Genomic DNA, 17845 nt, shown 5'->3' with positions numbered 1-17845 from the left:
GTTGGTGCATTTAATGTTGTCCCAGAGGTCTCTGAATCTGTCCTCAGTTATTTTCATTCTTTTTTCTTTATTCTTCTCTGCAGTAGTTATTTCCACTATTTTATCTTCCAGGTCACTTTTCCGTTCTTCTGCCTCAGTTATTCTGCTATTCATCCCATCTAGAGTATTTTTAATTTCTTTTATTGTGTTGTTCATCGTTGCTTGTTTCATCTTTATTTCTTCTAGGTACTTGTCAAATGTTTTTTGCATTTTGTCTATTCTATTTCCAAGATTTTGTATCATCTTTACTATCATTATTCTGAATTCTTTTTCAGGTAGACTGCGTACTTCCTCTTCATTTGTTAAGTATGGTGGTTTTTTATCTTGCTCCTTCATCTGCTGTGTGTTTTTCTGTCTTCTCATTTTGCTTATCTTACTGTGTTTGGGGTCTCCTTTTTGCAGGCTGCAGGTTTGTAGTTCCCGTTGTTTTTGGTGTCTTTCCCCAGTGGCTAAGGTTGGTTCAGTGGGTTGTGTAGCCTTCCTGGTGAACGGGACTAGTGCCTGTGTTCTATTATATGAGGCTGGATCTTGTCTTTCTGATGGGCAGGTCCACGTCTGGTGGTGTGTTTTGGGGGTGTCTGTGTACTTATTATGATTTTAGGCAGACTCTCTGCTAATGGGTGGTGTTGTGTTCCTGTCTTTCTAGTTGTTTGGCATAGGGTGTCCTGCACTGTAGCTTGCTGGTTGTTGAGTGAAGCTGGAGATCTCTGGGAGATTTTTGACATTTGATATTATGTGGAGCTGGGAGGTCTCTTGTGGACCAGTGTCCTGAAGTTGGCTCTCCCACCTCAGAGGCACAGCACTGACTCCTGGCTGCAGCACCAGGAGACTTTCATCCACACGGTGGGGTGAAGGTTATGAGCCCCACGTCAGGCTTCCCAACCTGGGGTACCGGCAATGGGAGGAGGAATTCCTGCTAGTGTTGGAGTGTCTCCTGCAGAGCCGGGGGGTAGCTGTGGCTCACCCTGGGAAGAAGGACACTCTGCTAGTGTTGGAGCATCTCCTGCAGGGGTGGGCAGTGGCTGTGGCTCACCCTGGGGACAAGGACACTGGCAGCAGAATTTCTGGGAAGTATTCCTTGGCGTCAGCCCACCCAGAGTCTGACATTAGCCCCACCAAAGATCCCAGGTAGGCTCCAGTGTTGGGTTGCCTCAAGCAAAACAACCAACAGGGAAGGAACCCAGCCCCACGCATCAGCAATCAAGCGGATTGAGTACATGAATGTTTAATTCACATAAATATTCTTGAGCAGTATATTTGTTTCTTAGTTTTTTCTTTTCATTTAGCAGTCTGTAGTTAATATTTATCCATGTTGTCAATGGTACATTTACTTCATTTCTTCTAAGTGCTATAGAATATTTAAATAATAGCTTTACTCTATTTGATACATCCATTACTCCAAGGATGGATGCCTAGATTGTCCTCACTTCCTTGTTGCCAAACATTCTAGGTTTAAATTTCCTCTTGCTATTTTTTATTTCTTTAACAACATTAACTTATGACCTTCTTGTATTATGTTGTTTTTGACATGCTTGATACCAATCTGATTCTTTTTCTTTCTGTAAGTGGTCTAGTTTTTGACTTGGGGAACTTTTAGTATTTTTTTCTTTGTCTTTCATGCCTTTAAATTTTGTGCTAAAGTATGTAGATGCTTCTCCTCTTCTCTGGAAAGATAATAATAAAAATAAATATTTTCTTCAACTATGTTCTCTCCTCTATTTGTTTTTCCTCCTTCTGGTGTTCTTTCTAGAACTCCCATTTCTATTCATTGCATCTTTTACTTGTATGTTTAAATTTTATGTTTTCATTCCTTTCTGTGGTTTCTTGGAAAAAATTCTGAATCTGATCTTCTATATCTTGAATTTATGTTTCATTTATATCTATCTATTCCTTACCATCTCTCTCTACTCTCCCTACCTATTGGTATATTTCTTTCAATTATTCTATTTTTCATACCTCTTATTTCCTCTTTTTAAAAAAATGTTTTCAGTTTGTTTCTTATTGCTAATGCAGTCCCTTTTCTTTTAGCGAGTTTAGTTATAATGCATATTTTTAAATTAATGTATTGTGTGTTTTAATATGTTTACTTTGAGTATTATATGTGTTCATTGTGTTAACTTTCTTTTATGAGGGTGTGGATCTCAGATATCTAAATACTTTAGCTTGGAGTTCATGTTGCCCTGGAGAAATTGGCCATCTTCTTGTGACTTATAGGAGGGCAGACCTGAGGTCAGGCCCCAGTTTATATCTTCATGGGTTCGTATAATGAGAGAGAGTCATTGTGTTCCAGTTACAATGAAACTATTCTAAACCACAATCATTTTTTGCTGGTTCACCAGGAAGCCCCAGTTTTCAGAGATTTGATGTTATAAGGAGAAGATAATCCCCTTAAGGTTTTCATTTCACCATCCCTGGGATTTGGAAAAGAGAAATAAATGGCCAGAGTTCAGGTTTGCTTAAGCCTCTTTATGACAGTGTTTCACCCCTACTGACACAGGCAGGACTTCCTAACCCAACTTATTTATTTTATTTATTTTTTAACTTTAATAACATGTTTAATTCAGTGTATCCAAAATATTATCAATATATTATCATCAATATGCAAACTTAGTAATGAAATAGTTTACATTTTTTTTTCATTCTAAGTCTTCAAAATCCAGTGTGTATTTTACATTTATAGTGCATCTCAATTAAAACTACACACATTTAAAAAATTTTTGTTTTGCATGTTTTGTGCTTTTAATAGATTGTACTTTATAGACAGAGGTCTTTCAGAACTAAGCCACTGGTCATTAGGTCAAACAATTTTAGCTTTTAAACCTTTTCATTTAAATGTGACTTATAGGGACTTCCCTGGTGGTGCAGTGGTTAGGTGTCCGCCTGCCAATGCAGGGGACACAAGTTCAATCCCTGGTCCAGGAAGATCCCACATGCCACAGAACAGCTAAGCCCATGTGCCACAACTACTGACCCTGCACTCTAGAGCCTGGGTGTCAAGAGCCTGCCACCACAATGAGAAGCCCGCACACCACAACAAAGAGTAGCCCCCACGCACCACAATTAGAGAAAGCCTGTGTGCAGCAACAAAGACCCAATGGAGCCAAAATTTCTTTTAAATAAATAAATTTATTAAATGTGACATATTCAGAAAACAACACAAATCATAATTGTATAGCCCACTTAATTTTCACAGTTGAGCACACTTATGTAACCAGCACCCAGATCAAGAAACAATACAACAAGCACCCCTAGGCGTCCCCCACCAGTTATACCCCCAGGTAACAAGTATAGTTATTTTAAAGTCCTTGTCTGCTAATTCCAATATCTCAATCACCTATGGATCTACTTTCATCATCTATGTTTTCTTTGCTTATCAGTTATATGATCTTGCCTTTTCTACATCTCCTAATTTTCTTTTCATGGAAAGGCATTTTATTTTAAATATAGCAGTGATGTAAATGTCAATCCCAAACTGCCAATCTATGCCTGCCCCTCCCCAACCCTTCCACTCTTGTAACCATAAGTTCATTCTCTAAGTCTGTGAGTCTGTTTGTGTTTTGTAAATAAGTTCATTTGTATCATATTTTTTTAGATTCCACATATAAGTGATATCATATATTTGTCTTTCTCTGTCTGATGTACTTCACTTAGTATGATAATCTCCAGGTCCATCCATGTCACTGCAAATGGCATTATTTCATTCTTTTTAATGGCTGAATAATATTCCATTGTATATATGTACCACATCTTCTTTATCCATTCATCTGTTGATGCACATTTAAGTTGCTTCCATGTCTTCGCTATTGTAAACAGTGCTGCAGTGAACATTGGGGTACATGTATCCTTTTGAACTGTGTTTTCCTCCTGACATATGTCCAAGAGTGGGATTGATGGGACATATGGCAACTCTAGTTTTAGTTTTTTAAAGAACATCCATACTGTTCTCCATAGTGGCTGTACCAATTTACATTCCCACCAACAATATAGGAGGGTTCCCTTTTCTCCACACCCTCTCTTACATTTTTTTGTTCGCAGATTTTTTGATGATGGCTATTCTGACTGGTGTGAGGTGATATCTTATTGCAGTTTTGATTTGAATTTCTCTAATAATTAGCGATATTGAACATCTTTTCACGTGCCTTTTGGCTATCTGTATATTTTCTTTGGAGAAATGTCTTTACCTAACCCAATTTATGTTTAAGTTATTAATCTCTCTTTTTAAATATGTTACCATAAATATACATTTTACCTAAGTTCAATCATTATATATATCTGTATATTTGTATTTGTATTCTGTTCTTTTCACTTCTAGTGTACACATGTTTCTACATATTAATTTGTATTTTAACAGCCACACATTTTATTGCAATTTTCTAAGTAATTTTGCTGTTTGGGAAATCTATGTTGTTTTCTGTAATTGCTACTATAATTGTACTGCAAAGAGTACAATTATTCTTGTAGAATAAATTCCAAAGTACAAGGTTGCTAACATTATTGCTATGAAGAATAATATTACTTTACCTATGGGTTGTTTAAATTAGCAATGCCAACAGCAATATGAATGTGAAAGTTTATCTAAGATTTTACTGATATTTATTATTAAAATTGAAAGTGTGATCATAGTGCTGCTTTTAGTGATGGAAAACAGGCTCTATGTACATTTGTTTTCAGACATGGGTATGGAATACTATGAAACAACATGTATTAGGATCAACTTCATGTGTAGGGATGTAAATAAGTAGATGAAAAGCTGCTTTTTGCTATGTTGCATGCCATTATTTGGACCTGGTCTTGGCCCTGTGACACATAAGGAAGTTCTTCTGTCAGTTGAAAAGAACCAATGTAATTATAATATCCTTGCAAAAAAGGTTGTCTTCAACTTTCTCAGACCTCTATGTTGCTTTTAAATAAAACTCTTAGACTTAAGGATGTAGAGGAGGTCAGGTAAAATAATTTGAAATCTGTTCATGCAAATATCTAGGAACTCTGTATGAGACATAAGAAAAAAATGTCTTTAAAAGCATCTATCAAAAAAAAAAAGTAAAATGTCCAGAAGGAAAGATGAAGACAGAATGAAATATCAGAGAAATAAGCAGAAGAGTTGACCCTCTGGTCACCTAGTTTTGGGAGGTCATGGATCCCAGTGAATTAGGTAAATTAGAGTGGGAATATAGAACTCACATGGGAACAAAAGACATGGTAATGAGCCTATAGGGAGAAAGGAGTTGTAACTAACATCTATATAAACCAGGACCATGGAGTTAAAGTAGGAAAACTAGAAAGAAATCCACACACTGGTGGATAAAAGCTTTCTTCTGCCTGAGCTCTGGATAAAAAATTTAAAAAAATATATTTTTTAATGTCTCTAGAAATAAAAAATCCTGGCTCAGAATTTTCACTAACATTGTAGTATAGAAACATCAAGCCAAAAAATTAGCATAAAAATTGTGCCCAAGCCAGAAATGCCCCTGGGATGCCTGACAAAAACAAATGCAATGTTGGGAAAATAAGTATTGGAGAAACACTAAGCAAAAAATAGATGGAATAATTATATTAATGGGGGGGAGACTTTAGGGAGAAAAATTGGGATAGAAACAATATAAAGAATAATTTTTCTATATAATCTATATAGAAATCAGGAAGTTGTAGCAATTCCAAACTTGCATACACATAACTAAGTAGTCTAAAAATATACAAGGAAAAATATTATACTATTGCCAAGATAAATTGATAAATTGGCATCAAATGGGAAACTTTAACATGTCTCAATAATTAACAGAGATAATATGTAGAACAGTTAATAAAGTTATAGCCATAGAGTTTTCAAGCTTGATTTACTGGACCTATATATGAAATGTTACATCCCTGTAATAGGGAATGCACATTCTTTATATGGAACATGTACAAGAATGTTTATTCTCTATTTATCAGATGTAATAGGCTACAGGGTCACAAAACTCACGTATAATCAAAGTATCAGTAGTATATAGACCTTGCTCTCAGTTCATAATTAAATTAAGCTAGGTATCAATATTAAAACAGTAACTCACAACTTATATTTGAATATTATAAAAATTCTTTGAACTAATATATTTATTATAGAAATAATTATCATAGAAATTTAAAATGCTAGAATTTGCAAGATAATAACACCATATATCAAAATTAGTGTGCTTCCCCGCAATAGAAAATCTGTAGCCTTAAAGACATGTATAAAGATTAAAAAGTAGTGAGCTAAGCATTTTAACTTAAAAATTTATGTTAAAAAACCCCAGAGAATATATTCAGGCAAAATTTAACAAAGATACTATTAAGCATAGAATATAATATTGAATCAAAAAATAAAGAAAAAATATTGAGGATCCACAAATCCTAAAACTGGTTTTCTGAAAATTCTAAAAAATTATCTAAACTCTAGTAAAAGTGATGAAGGGAAACAAAAAAGACAGAAGTAAATTGATGTTAGAAACAGGAAAGGAAACAAAATTATAGTTAAATGACACTATTTTTTCTGAAGCATAAGAATAAAGCAAACAGCTAAATGCATTTAGAAGAAATACACATGTAAAAATCTGAATTTACTTATATTCCTTAATAATTTGAAAATATTAAGTGAAATAAAATGAAAATATACATTGAGTGAAAATGTACTTCTCCCCACAACACACACGAAAAATACCAGGATGAAATAGTTTTATATATGAACACTAACTCTCCTTTGTAAAATGGATAATGTCTGTGCTACATAAACTCTTACAGAATCAATGAAAAGCAAAGATCACTAAACATTTGTGAGGTAATATAATCCACATATCAAAATCAGACAAGAAAAAATTGAGAAGTATAATTATCAATAAGCCACTTATAAATATATATGCATATATCCTGAAAATATTAGTAACCCAAGACAGAAAATATATCATAACCAAGAAGGGCTTATTCCAGGAATACATGCGTTTTTAACATTGTAAAGTGAAAAGCCTTGCAATTATCTTAAAAGTTGATTCAACATCTGTTTATGCTAAAATCTATTTGCAAAGGAAGAACAAAAGTGATCTTCCTTATAAAAGGAATTTCCCAGACACCTATAGCAAACTTAAAAAAAACACAGTTGTAGAAGCACTTTGTAGAAGTGAAGAACACAAGGAAAGGACCAAGGAATGCTGCTTTTACTGCCTCCATTCCACAGTGCACTGGCAGTCCTATACAAAATGATGAGAGCAGTAGATAAAAGCTTTACAGTTTTAAAAGGAATAAGCAAAACTATTTTTTGGTATGTATCTACAGTGAAATTAACAAAAATTAAAACCCTATAGATTAACCATTAAAACCTATAGGAGATTAACAAGAAGGTTTGTTATAAGACTAATATATGAAATTAAATAGCATGCTTATACACAGTAAAATAATTATAAATGCTATATTTTGTTAACATAGCAGGAAAAGCTTAAAAATAAATTTAATAATAGTTGTGCAAACCTTTTATAAAGAAATATATAAAACTTCATAAAAGACATAAAATCAACAGAAATAAATTGAGAGGTACATCATATTCATAGATAAAATGCATGATTTTCTCAAATGGTTCCATTAATTTAATGCAATCCTAATGAAATCCTGAAATGTCTTTCCATGGCACATGACAAACTAATATAAAAGTTTATATGAAAGTAGTGGTCCATAAATCCCCCCAAGTTGAATAATAATTAAAAGAAACAATGACGATGATGGTGGTGATGGTGGTAGGGGACCCATTACTTCAGTCATGATAAAGTTATGTTAATTAAAACAATATGGCACTGGTTAAAATGAAATGCAGTAACAAGGATAACAGCTTTATTAATGCTTCACGGAGAAAAAGAGATCCAATGAGAATTAGTATATGTGTGTGCAAATGGAAATATAAATTGTAAGGCACTATATTAACATAAGGTAATATTTCAAGGAGTTTGCCTTACATTTGTACATATTATAAGGTTTTCTCACTGCTGAATTTGAAAAAAAAATTAATATTGAATCTTAGATACAGCTGAAGAATATTCTCTGGTTTTCTAACTCAAAAATAAGATGAAAACATTAAAAGCAACAATGATAAGTTCATGACTGCCTCATCTAAAGTTCATTTATCTGGACAATTTGGAACAAACCTAGAACAGGGAATTAATAACTAAAAATAAACATGATTTCAAGTGTATCACATTCTGGAAAAGACAAAACTGTAGAGATATTTAAAAGATCAGTGGTTGCCAGGAGCTCAAGAGGAAGGGAGAGAGGAAAGTATAAGCAGGTATAGCACAGGAAATTTTTAGGGCAATGAAACTATTCTATATGATACTATAATTGTGGATACATGCCATTATGCATATGTCAAAACCCATAGAGTGTACAATAGAAAGAGTGACCCTTAATATAAATTATGGACTTAATGTATTAATATTGTCTCATTAATGGTAACAGATATCGATCATGCTAATGTAAGATGTTAATAATAGGGACAGGGGAGAGAGGGTATTTGGGAACTCTGTGTTTTCTGCTCAGTTTTTCTGTATTTTGAAACTGATCTTAAAAAAACCACAAAGTATACTACTTAAAAAATATTGAACAGAAATGCATAGCACGTAAATTAGAACTGCAATACTCAGATTACAATACTCACAATACACAATAAGCAGATTCCCTTTTCTCCTATATGAGGCACTCAGGTGTTCTCTTGAAATCTCTTTATTCTTGTTTAGTTATAATTTTTTCAGTGTACTGATTTTCTATTTAAATTGTTAGTAGGGCATGTTTAAAGAAAGAAGCAACTTATTTATCATAACAGTTTTAATATAGCAGTAAGAAGTGACATTTGAAGGCCCATCAGTATAGCATGTCTACTTTGCATTACTTGCTTTCTAATTGCCACCCTCTCCCCAACAGTACCACTTGGCTGCCCTTGGACCTCTCTTAGTGAAACCACCTTCCCACCCCCACCCCCAGCCCCCAGACTTCCCAGGATCCATCAAATACAGGATTAACACATGTCATCACCAAAGACCTTCAAAGACCACTTCAGGGCTGTGACCGAAGTCCTTTCTGATTGGTGTCTTTGCCTTATTTGTTGTCAAAATTTTTGAATATCAAGCATGAATAGAAGAACTCAAAGAGGCAGGGCAGGTGGCAGAGATTTAGTAGAGAGGTGACAGACCTACAAACACAGGTAGAAATGAAAACTCCAAGATTTGAAAATGTGTAGCTTTAAGAATCTCTATTCTTTTAATTTGTGTAATGCTTTATAGTTTTCAATATGAAATTGTAATAATGAATCATACAAAAAAAGTTAAATCATCTTCACATGCTTTTTTCTGAAGCTAGACAAGTACTTAAAATCCTTTGAAAATATTTTTATCTGATTTTTTTTCTTTTTAAAAAATATGAGTTTTCCACATCTCCTTGAGGTCTGGTTCTGTGTGCTTTCTTGTTGAACCACACTGCAGTTTTTAATGTGAAATTTAGAATTGCCTATTTATGGTTCTGAAGTTCTATGAGGCTAGCAATTGTATCTTAGTCATCATTATATAACAAGCACCTAAAATAATGTCTACACAAAGTTTCAAATACATCTTTGCCGAAAAGTATAACGCTGGTTATCTAGAAAAATTCAGTTGTTTGGAATTATGATCATATTGGATAAATAAATTTGAATGCTTTAAGAAAAAAAAAACAGCAGAATATAGAGAAACAAGTATCTTTTAATTTTCTTTCCCCCCCCAGAGGAAAGAATTGTCAGCATGCAAATTCAGACAGTCACAAAATTTGAAACAGTTACTAATGTTGTTGGATATTTAAAGGGCTTGACATCTCCAGGTAAGTAGACCCAAATATTTATAATCTACACTTTATATGAAATATAACAAGAAAATGCTCTGTAACAATTTAATACCATAGTTAAATGTCCTACTTTAGATGTAATTACAAGTTCATACCACTCTAAAGGGTGGTATATAAAACCAAGAAGCAGGTCTTCATTCTTTCTTACCAAATCCCTTCAAAGATAAATCATAGTAGAGAGTGTAACAGGGAAAACAAAACAAAATGGAGAAAACAGAGTTTAGATTTGTTAAATTGGCATGTACCTGTGAGTAAAAGCTATAGAAACCAATGTTTTCTTTTTCTTTTATTCACTGTAACACCACTGAAGATTTTATTTATATCAAGAAAATACTTTTTAAAAAAGGAAATATTTTAGTTTTAATTATGTGTATTTTTTGTTTTTGTTTTTGTTTTTGTTTTTGCCGTACGCGGGCCTCTCACTGTTGTGGCCTCTCCCGTTGCAGAGCACAGGCTCTGGACGCACAGGCTCAGTGGTCATGGCTCACGGGCCCAGCCGCTCTGTGGCATGTGGGATCCTCCCAGACCGGGGCACAAACCCATGTCCCCTACATGTGCAGGCGGACCCTCAACCACTGCGCCACCAGGGAAGCCCCTAATTATGTGTTTTCAAAAAAATTAAAAAATTTGGTTTTCAAATCTTTCATTGTTAGTCTGTGTCCCATCTCTGACCCTTGGTCCACTGACAATTCTGCCTAATGTTTGCTTGGCTTAGGTTTTGAAGGTGCTTATGAAAAGGATCACCTGGTTACATTTTAAATAGTTTTATACCTTGTTATGGGATGCTTATGGAATCTTCAGATGATACTGTATAGGCTAAAAAAGTGAAAATAACTGACAAATATATTAATTAACAACACTTCTGAACATATTGTGAGGTTGAATGACATATTACTGTCTGCTGTGCTTGTTTTACATGGTAGAATGCAGTAGTCTTTTAGTACATTTGTGCCATTGTTATTGATTTGGTTGGGATATTTACTCAAGTTATCCTTGGAGCATAATCCTTCTCCATGATTTTAGTCAAACTGACTCCATAATTGCTAACCCAGGAAATTCTGAGATCAAGTTTTACATTCCCATCAAGTTTCCTGCCAACCAACTCTTTAAAAATTCACAGACATCTTCTCTCTGGTTTCCTTACATTAGCAACCTCTGATGAACAACCTCTGATCATAATATTTTTAAATACAAGATATAAATGAATTTGGAAATTGTCACTATTGCATTTCAACCATTTCGACAAATTTATATCATAAGGATCTCTAATTGAAGCATTAGAAATATTTATCATCATTGCTACATTTGCTAGTTATTTTTGAAAAACCAAACTGTACAAAACTATACTCACTGTAGGATAAAAAAAAAAAAAAAAAAAAACTTTCCTTATTGAATTCAATGTAGAAAAAAAATCCCAAATTAAAAAAAAATCTATTTACTAGTAGTATTCCTCAGTGTATAATATGCAAAGCTTCTCAATTTTATTTATTTGAATTCTACACAAAAATATTAGCTGTTCATTCACATACTTTTCTTATTTAATGACTCTGAAAATTAGAAATAACCATCAGTTAGTATTAAGGTTTTTATATGGTTTATCCAGAATACAGACAATTCCAAACAGAATTTTTATACATATCTGGGAGATGAGTGAATCAATTCAACATTGCAGGCACACTGTGTATACCGTTATTTAAGTTTTGATAAATTATTGATAGATCAAATTCATTGTTGGTTCCAATATCAGTGTGGAAAACTAAAATAGCTTCACACAGTTATGTTTCCAGTAAAGTAGTGTTTTGATGCCATGAAGACAAGGTGTGATTCATTCATTCCATACATGTGTAGTACTTATTATGTGTCAGGTGTTATTCAAAGTGCCTTACAAATAGTAACTTACTTAAAACTCAAAACAACTGAATGATGTATGTACTATTTTTATTCCCATTTTATGGTTGAAGAATTTAAGGCATGAGAGCCTAAATAAGCTTTCTAAGGTCATACAACTAGTAAGATGAATGGCCTGGATTCAAAACCAAGCAGGAAGGCTTTAAACTCTGTACACTTAACCATCAAGTTATGGGACATCTCCTAAGGAAATGACACTTAATGAAGAAAAGTCTTTTTACACAGATTGTAGGGCTACTTGATAAAGTAAATTTAGCTGTGTACCAACAACATTCACTGCAAAATCAGAGGAAACTCTGGAGATACATTTTTAGTCTACCTTATTACTGACAACCGTCATCAATATATGTTATTCAGAAGTCATCAATGTGTCATGGAGATCTTTCTAGTAGTGTATCTAATGGATTTTGTATGATTATATGAAATAAAATATGCAAAAAAGAAAAAGTATTTGGATGACTTTTGATGATGATTTATTTTTTCCATCAGAAAAAGGAGAGGGTCTAAAACTCTAAGTTGGAAGTGAAAACTGATTCCCTAAATACTTCATTTATTGCAAAATCCATACATGACTACCACATTTTTAATACTTACAGCTACTGAATAACTGTTCCCTCAAATATATGAATAGTTCATTAATACTTACTTGAGCATATGCACATTGTTTATAGGGCACTGCCCACTATGATTCTGGCAAAATGTTAGATAAGGGTTTCATTGTGGCATATTTGTATACTTCATTAATTAATATGCATGTTGCAGATGACAGTAATATGGATCTAAGCTTTGGATTCATAATTGAGTTCAGCAGCTGCCTCTGCTTTGATGTACACAGATGTGTGAGTCAAGACAGTGGGGGGAAAATGTTAGTGTTAATTATCAGAACAGTTTTTCATAATTGTTGCTCAGTTGTGCAATAGGATCATGTAAATGTCATTAAATTTATTGTTAAGATGTATATTGTATTATAATGGCTCTTGTTGCCTTCTATTTGCAGACCGTTATATCATAGTTGGCAGTCATCATCATACTGCATACAGTTATAATGGACAAGAATGGGCCAGCAGCACTGCCATCATCACAGCTTTTATCCGGGCCTTGATGTTAAGAGTCAAGAGAGGGTGGAGACCAGACCGCACTATTGTTTTCTGTTCATGGGGTGGAACAGCTTTTGGAAATATTGGCTCGTATGAATGGGGAGAGGTAAATGTTTATAAATTACTATGCCTTGCTCTCAAAATTGCGTGGTCACTCTCTCACTCTTGCTCTTGCTCTGGACTAAAGTAGACAAAGTCAAATTGATAAAGCCATGAACAAGAATGTGCATCTCAACCAGGGTGTGCAGTATGCTTATTTGCTGAGATCACTTCTAAGAATGCTAGGGAATTAGAGTTAGACCACAGTGATTTGTGTATGATCTACAACTATCTTATTCTTGTTGCTACCAGACCTACGGACTCTGTTACGCCCACAGTGGTGTTTACCTGGTTATTGTGTTTCTTCTTAGGTTGACAGGCACTGGACAAGAAAGGGTCAAGTGATACATATCATTACCTTTTTTTTTTTTTAACTTTATAGCAATTTTCTGGAATTAGGAAACAATCTTGTACATAAAATGTTTATTAACTTATCATTATACCTTACCTAAACAATATAGAGATTAGACTCAAAATAGCAGTTTCCTTCCTTCTACCCTTTTATTCTCCCTCCCCTCAATCCTTCCTCCCTCTATTCTTACACCCCAACCTCCCTGCTCCTTCTTTTCTACCTATATCTCTACCTATCCACTTATCTAACTACCTTAGGAAACCTTTGTTCAAATGAAATTTTGTGTGCAATGGATCACAGTTAGTATAAAACTGGAGTAAATTTTCAAATATTTCTGATATGTTTGTGTCTCACAAATGTACTGTGTTCTTAATGGGATATGACAACTTTGGATTGAAGCCACATTAACAACAATAAAAACATCATAAAACTCTTAGATATTCTATTTATTTTTATGACTTTATAAAAAGAAGTTTAATGGAAATATGTAGGAAAAAACCTACATAACTTTAGCTAGGAAAATAAAACCATTTGATATCCTAGTTTGTATACTGCTTCAGCTTTGCAGAAAAAAAATCTCAAATATACAATGAGAAATTCTTTTGTTTCATTTTTCATTTAATCACTCAAAAAAAAAGATAAAATGTCTATTGGCTATCAAGAAAAATCAAAAAACGTATACAAAAGAAGATAGCAAAGATCTTTTTAACTTGAGAGAAAGAAGTCTTCAAAATGAGAAAAATTTTACAGTTGTAAAATTTATCAAGATTCACACATCACAAATTGAAATGCTTTTCTGTATTCAAATTAGTGGTGTGAATTTTTTCCCATTACTCAAAAGAACTAGTTAAAATAAAGAAATTCCATTGCTGACAGAACATTTTAGAATTGACAAATTTTTAGTAAGATGGAAAATGTAATAGCTGAACCAATCTCTCAAACTTCTATTCCAAATTCCATACTTTAAGGATATAAACAATTTAAAAAACAATCTGGGGAGTATATTTGTGATCTGGGATGGTTTTACTAATTCAGAATTTTTTTATCATAAAGAAAACAAAGTTTTAGTTTTCTTGTAACAATAAGGCACATTTTTAAAAAATGTCTTTAAGATTCTTTCCAAAAATTTATTCTACTATCTCATACAGCCTTCTCCATATCTATGTAATAATCTTCATAGTCAACTCATGTTAATTCTAAATTAGCATGTGTATTTCTAAGCTGTGTTCTCAAAGTAGGCTTGTGTAACATTAATAGTTCCTAACTTAAATTCCTAAATATCCTTAACCCCTCTGCATGGGAAAGTGAAGTGTACTGCAAACAGTCCTTGAATTTATTTGAGCATCATGCATGGTAACCTGCAGTTTGTTCAATATTGTGGCCTTGTGTGCATGTGAACAATTACATTTTCAAATTAAGTAAATATTTTTGTAGTTAATAAAATATTTTGTTTATTGACTCTGTTGTACCTTTCGGTAATTTTATAGTTTCTCAATCAACAGACACTAAAAATACAACTCTATACTGTGGGGAGTCTGTAGGAAAAAATGTTTATGGTAGAAAAGTCTCTTCCTATTCAAAAAGGTTAGGAACCTCTGTCTTAGAGTATTTATTATATGCATGTATGCATATTTGACAACTAATTATACATCCAGTCACTTTCTGGCTTTTTCCTTGACTAGGTAAGCAAAAATATATAAGCAAAGAAAATGGTGAATAATATATAGATTTGATTATTAGCTTATAAAGTGTACTACTGTAAATTGCTCTATCTTAGATTATTTCAATACAGTTCATGAAGCCTTTTTGTAACAATCTGGTTGAGGAGGAATTTAGTAAACTATTAGTTTTCCTGTTCTGTCTACTCTTATCAAAGCTACTCCTTCTGAAAATGAAAGATTTTCTTTTAGATGAAAGCAATTTGTGCACTAAATATATTCCCTAATGAAGATGAGTAAGGAAAGCACTTGTTGACAGGTCATAATGCCCTTTCTAATTTTGCTTACACAGGAACCCCTTGAAACTCAGAGTTATAATTAAAAAGATTAGGTTATACTGGTCAAATGGAATTTATAGTGATAAAGTTATAAGAGGTTTGACTCAATACTGATTTCAAACCTTGAGGAAAATTATAACATTTTACTAAATAGGTTCTTTAAAAAGTACCATTTCTCCTGTGAAGAATCTTCATCTTCAGGCTATTGTGGAAATACTATAGACTTTGCAGTCAAAGAAATCTGAGTTCAAATCCTCTCTACCATAAAACAAGTGGTCTTAGGCAAGATTAACTTCTGAAGACTTGATTCTTCCAGTGAGTACACTAATGCCTAGGTTGTGAGGTTCTCATGAGAGTTAAATGGACTGACATATAGACATTGTCAGTGTGGTAGTATGTAAATAGAAGCTGTTTTTCTATAGCTCTTGTGTAATAATGGACATTTTTAATAACAATATTATGTGTAAACCACAGTTCATCATTTCTATTTATTTAAAATACTTATTTTTAAATAAACTGTCTTTTCAATTCTTTTACAGAGGTATAGCTGAATTTTCAACATAAACTAGGAATAATGTTATCAATTTGCTAGGTATACAAGCCCTTGCAGACTTTCATCTGATAGTGTTGGAAGAAGAAAGATATGTTTCTAAGATACAAAATAATATAATACAATTTTTAGGATATATCTATAGAACTGCCACCATGATAATTACTCATTAAATATTTGCACAGGAAAAGGAAGCAAATAACAGAAGGACTTCTTAGTGGTACATTATTAATAGGATCAGTGGTCTTCAATTTTGGGGAGTAGGGTTTAGCAGAAAAGTAGAAAAACTATTATACTGAATCATTTTATTCTACTAATGTAGGTGAAATGCATCAGGCTTTACTTCAAGTAATATATGCAAGGCCACAATTGTATTATGACCTATTTTGCTCAGAATAAAAAGCTGCTTTGTGCAAAAGTAGCTCAACACTTCAAAGGAAAGGGCTGGTTTTATTAAACACTGAAGTGGTTTATCCATGTCTGTTCTCTAATTCAATGACTATAAAATTAAATGCTATCACTAGAGCAAATATTCCATCCTGTATTCTGAAGTTGAATCTCATACTATATTAACCACATAGGGACATTTTCTCTTAAATTTTTACCTTTTTTAGGAACATGAACATGCTTTAAAATATTTTGTTGTATGTTATATGAAACTCCTCACCACCCTATTTAAAACCCCTTTATGACCCTTGGGTACTCTAGTAAATAGTATGGGATGGCTTTACATTAAAAAAAAAAAAAGTATTATGCAATGTAATGATTTTAGGTAGGAAGTGTTTATTATTCAACATGTAACTGGTAAAGTGGAATCTGTTACTTTTATTTCTGTTAAAGATAATTTTTTTTTTTAATGTCAGGATTTCAAGATGGTTCTGCAGAAAAATGTTGTGGCTTATGTTAGTCTCCACAGTCCTGTAAGTGGTAACTCAAGTCTTCACTCTGTAGCTTCACCATCTCTTCAGCAACTGGTAGCTGAGGTAAGACGAACCACTTTTGAATAAAATGATTTTGCAAAACTGCCTTTTTCTCTATAATCTGGCATTTCTTGATATTTTCATTTTTTAAATATGCATAAAACCATCCCTAAGTGATTTTTTGTTTTCTTAATATATTTATTTATTTATTTTTGGCTGCATTGGGTGTTTGTTGCTGTGTGTGGGCTTTCTCTAGTTGCTGTGGGCTTTCTCTAGTTGCGACAAGCAAGGGTTACTTTTCGTTGCTGCATGCGGGCTTCTCATTGTGGTGGCTTCTCTTTGTTGTGGATCGTGGGCTCTAGGCACACGGACTTCAGTAGTTGTGACATGTGGGCTCAGTAGTTGTGACTCGCAGGCCCTAGAGCACAGTCTCAGTAGTTGTGGCACACGGGCTTAATTATTCCTCGGCATGTGGGATCTTCCCAGACCAGGGCCCGAACTCGTGTCCCCTGCATTGGCAGGCGGATTCTTAACCACTGCACCACCAAGAAAGTCCCCCTAAGTGTTTTAAGGAATGATCTAAGTCTGCAAGGGCCGTGTCAGCCACATGGCCAGGTATGTGGGGAGTTTCTTGCTTTTTGAGAAGTCTGAGGTTTTCTGCCAGCGTTTAGTGGGTGTTCTGTAGGAGCTGTTCCACGTGTAGATGGTATTTGATGTATTTGTGGGGAGGAAGGTGATCTCCACGTTACTCCTCCACCATCTTGAAAGTTGGTGTCCCAGTGTTTTTATATGGTCAATTTTTTCTCATAATTTTCTTACTGTTTTGAATATGCTTTTCTGTTCCCTTTGTGTGGCAAATATTTTTACAGAAATAGAAATAATTAGTTCACTTAATATTAGCTTATAAGTTTTAGAATTTAAAAACTCACCAAGAGTATATAATGAATATTAATATTTCTTTTAAGAGTTCCATTTAAGAAATGAATATATATATTTTTTAAATTATAAATTACC

The 17845-nt window shown here is 33.5% G+C and overlaps 1 protein-coding gene across 1 annotated transcript in view; it reads left to right on the top strand.

The window, feature by feature from the left end:
• NAALADL2 (N-acetylated alpha-linked acidic dipeptidase like 2) overlaps positions 1 to 17845 on the top strand; it is a gene marked incomplete at its 3' end in the record, with an annotated part of 1068176 nt that overhangs the window by 667905 nt on the left and 382426 nt on the right. Inside the window, exons 7-9 of the mRNA XM_079705513.1 lie at positions 9793 to 9885; positions 12815 to 13020; positions 16775 to 16894. Coding sequence (XP_079561639.1) covers positions 9793 to 9885; positions 12815 to 13020; positions 16775 to 16894 — 419 coding nt within the window. The remainder of the gene's footprint in view (positions 1 to 9792; positions 9886 to 12814; positions 13021 to 16774; positions 16895 to 17845) is intronic.

This window comes from Hyperoodon ampullatus (genome assembly GCF_949752795.1).
Source record: "Hyperoodon ampullatus genome assembly, chromosome: 5".
In the NCBI taxonomy this organism is placed as follows: domain Eukaryota; kingdom Metazoa; phylum Chordata; class Mammalia; order Artiodactyla; family Ziphiidae; genus Hyperoodon; species Hyperoodon ampullatus.
The sequence above is the reverse complement of the archived record's forward strand: the minus strand, read 5'-3'. Positions and strand labels throughout refer to the sequence as shown.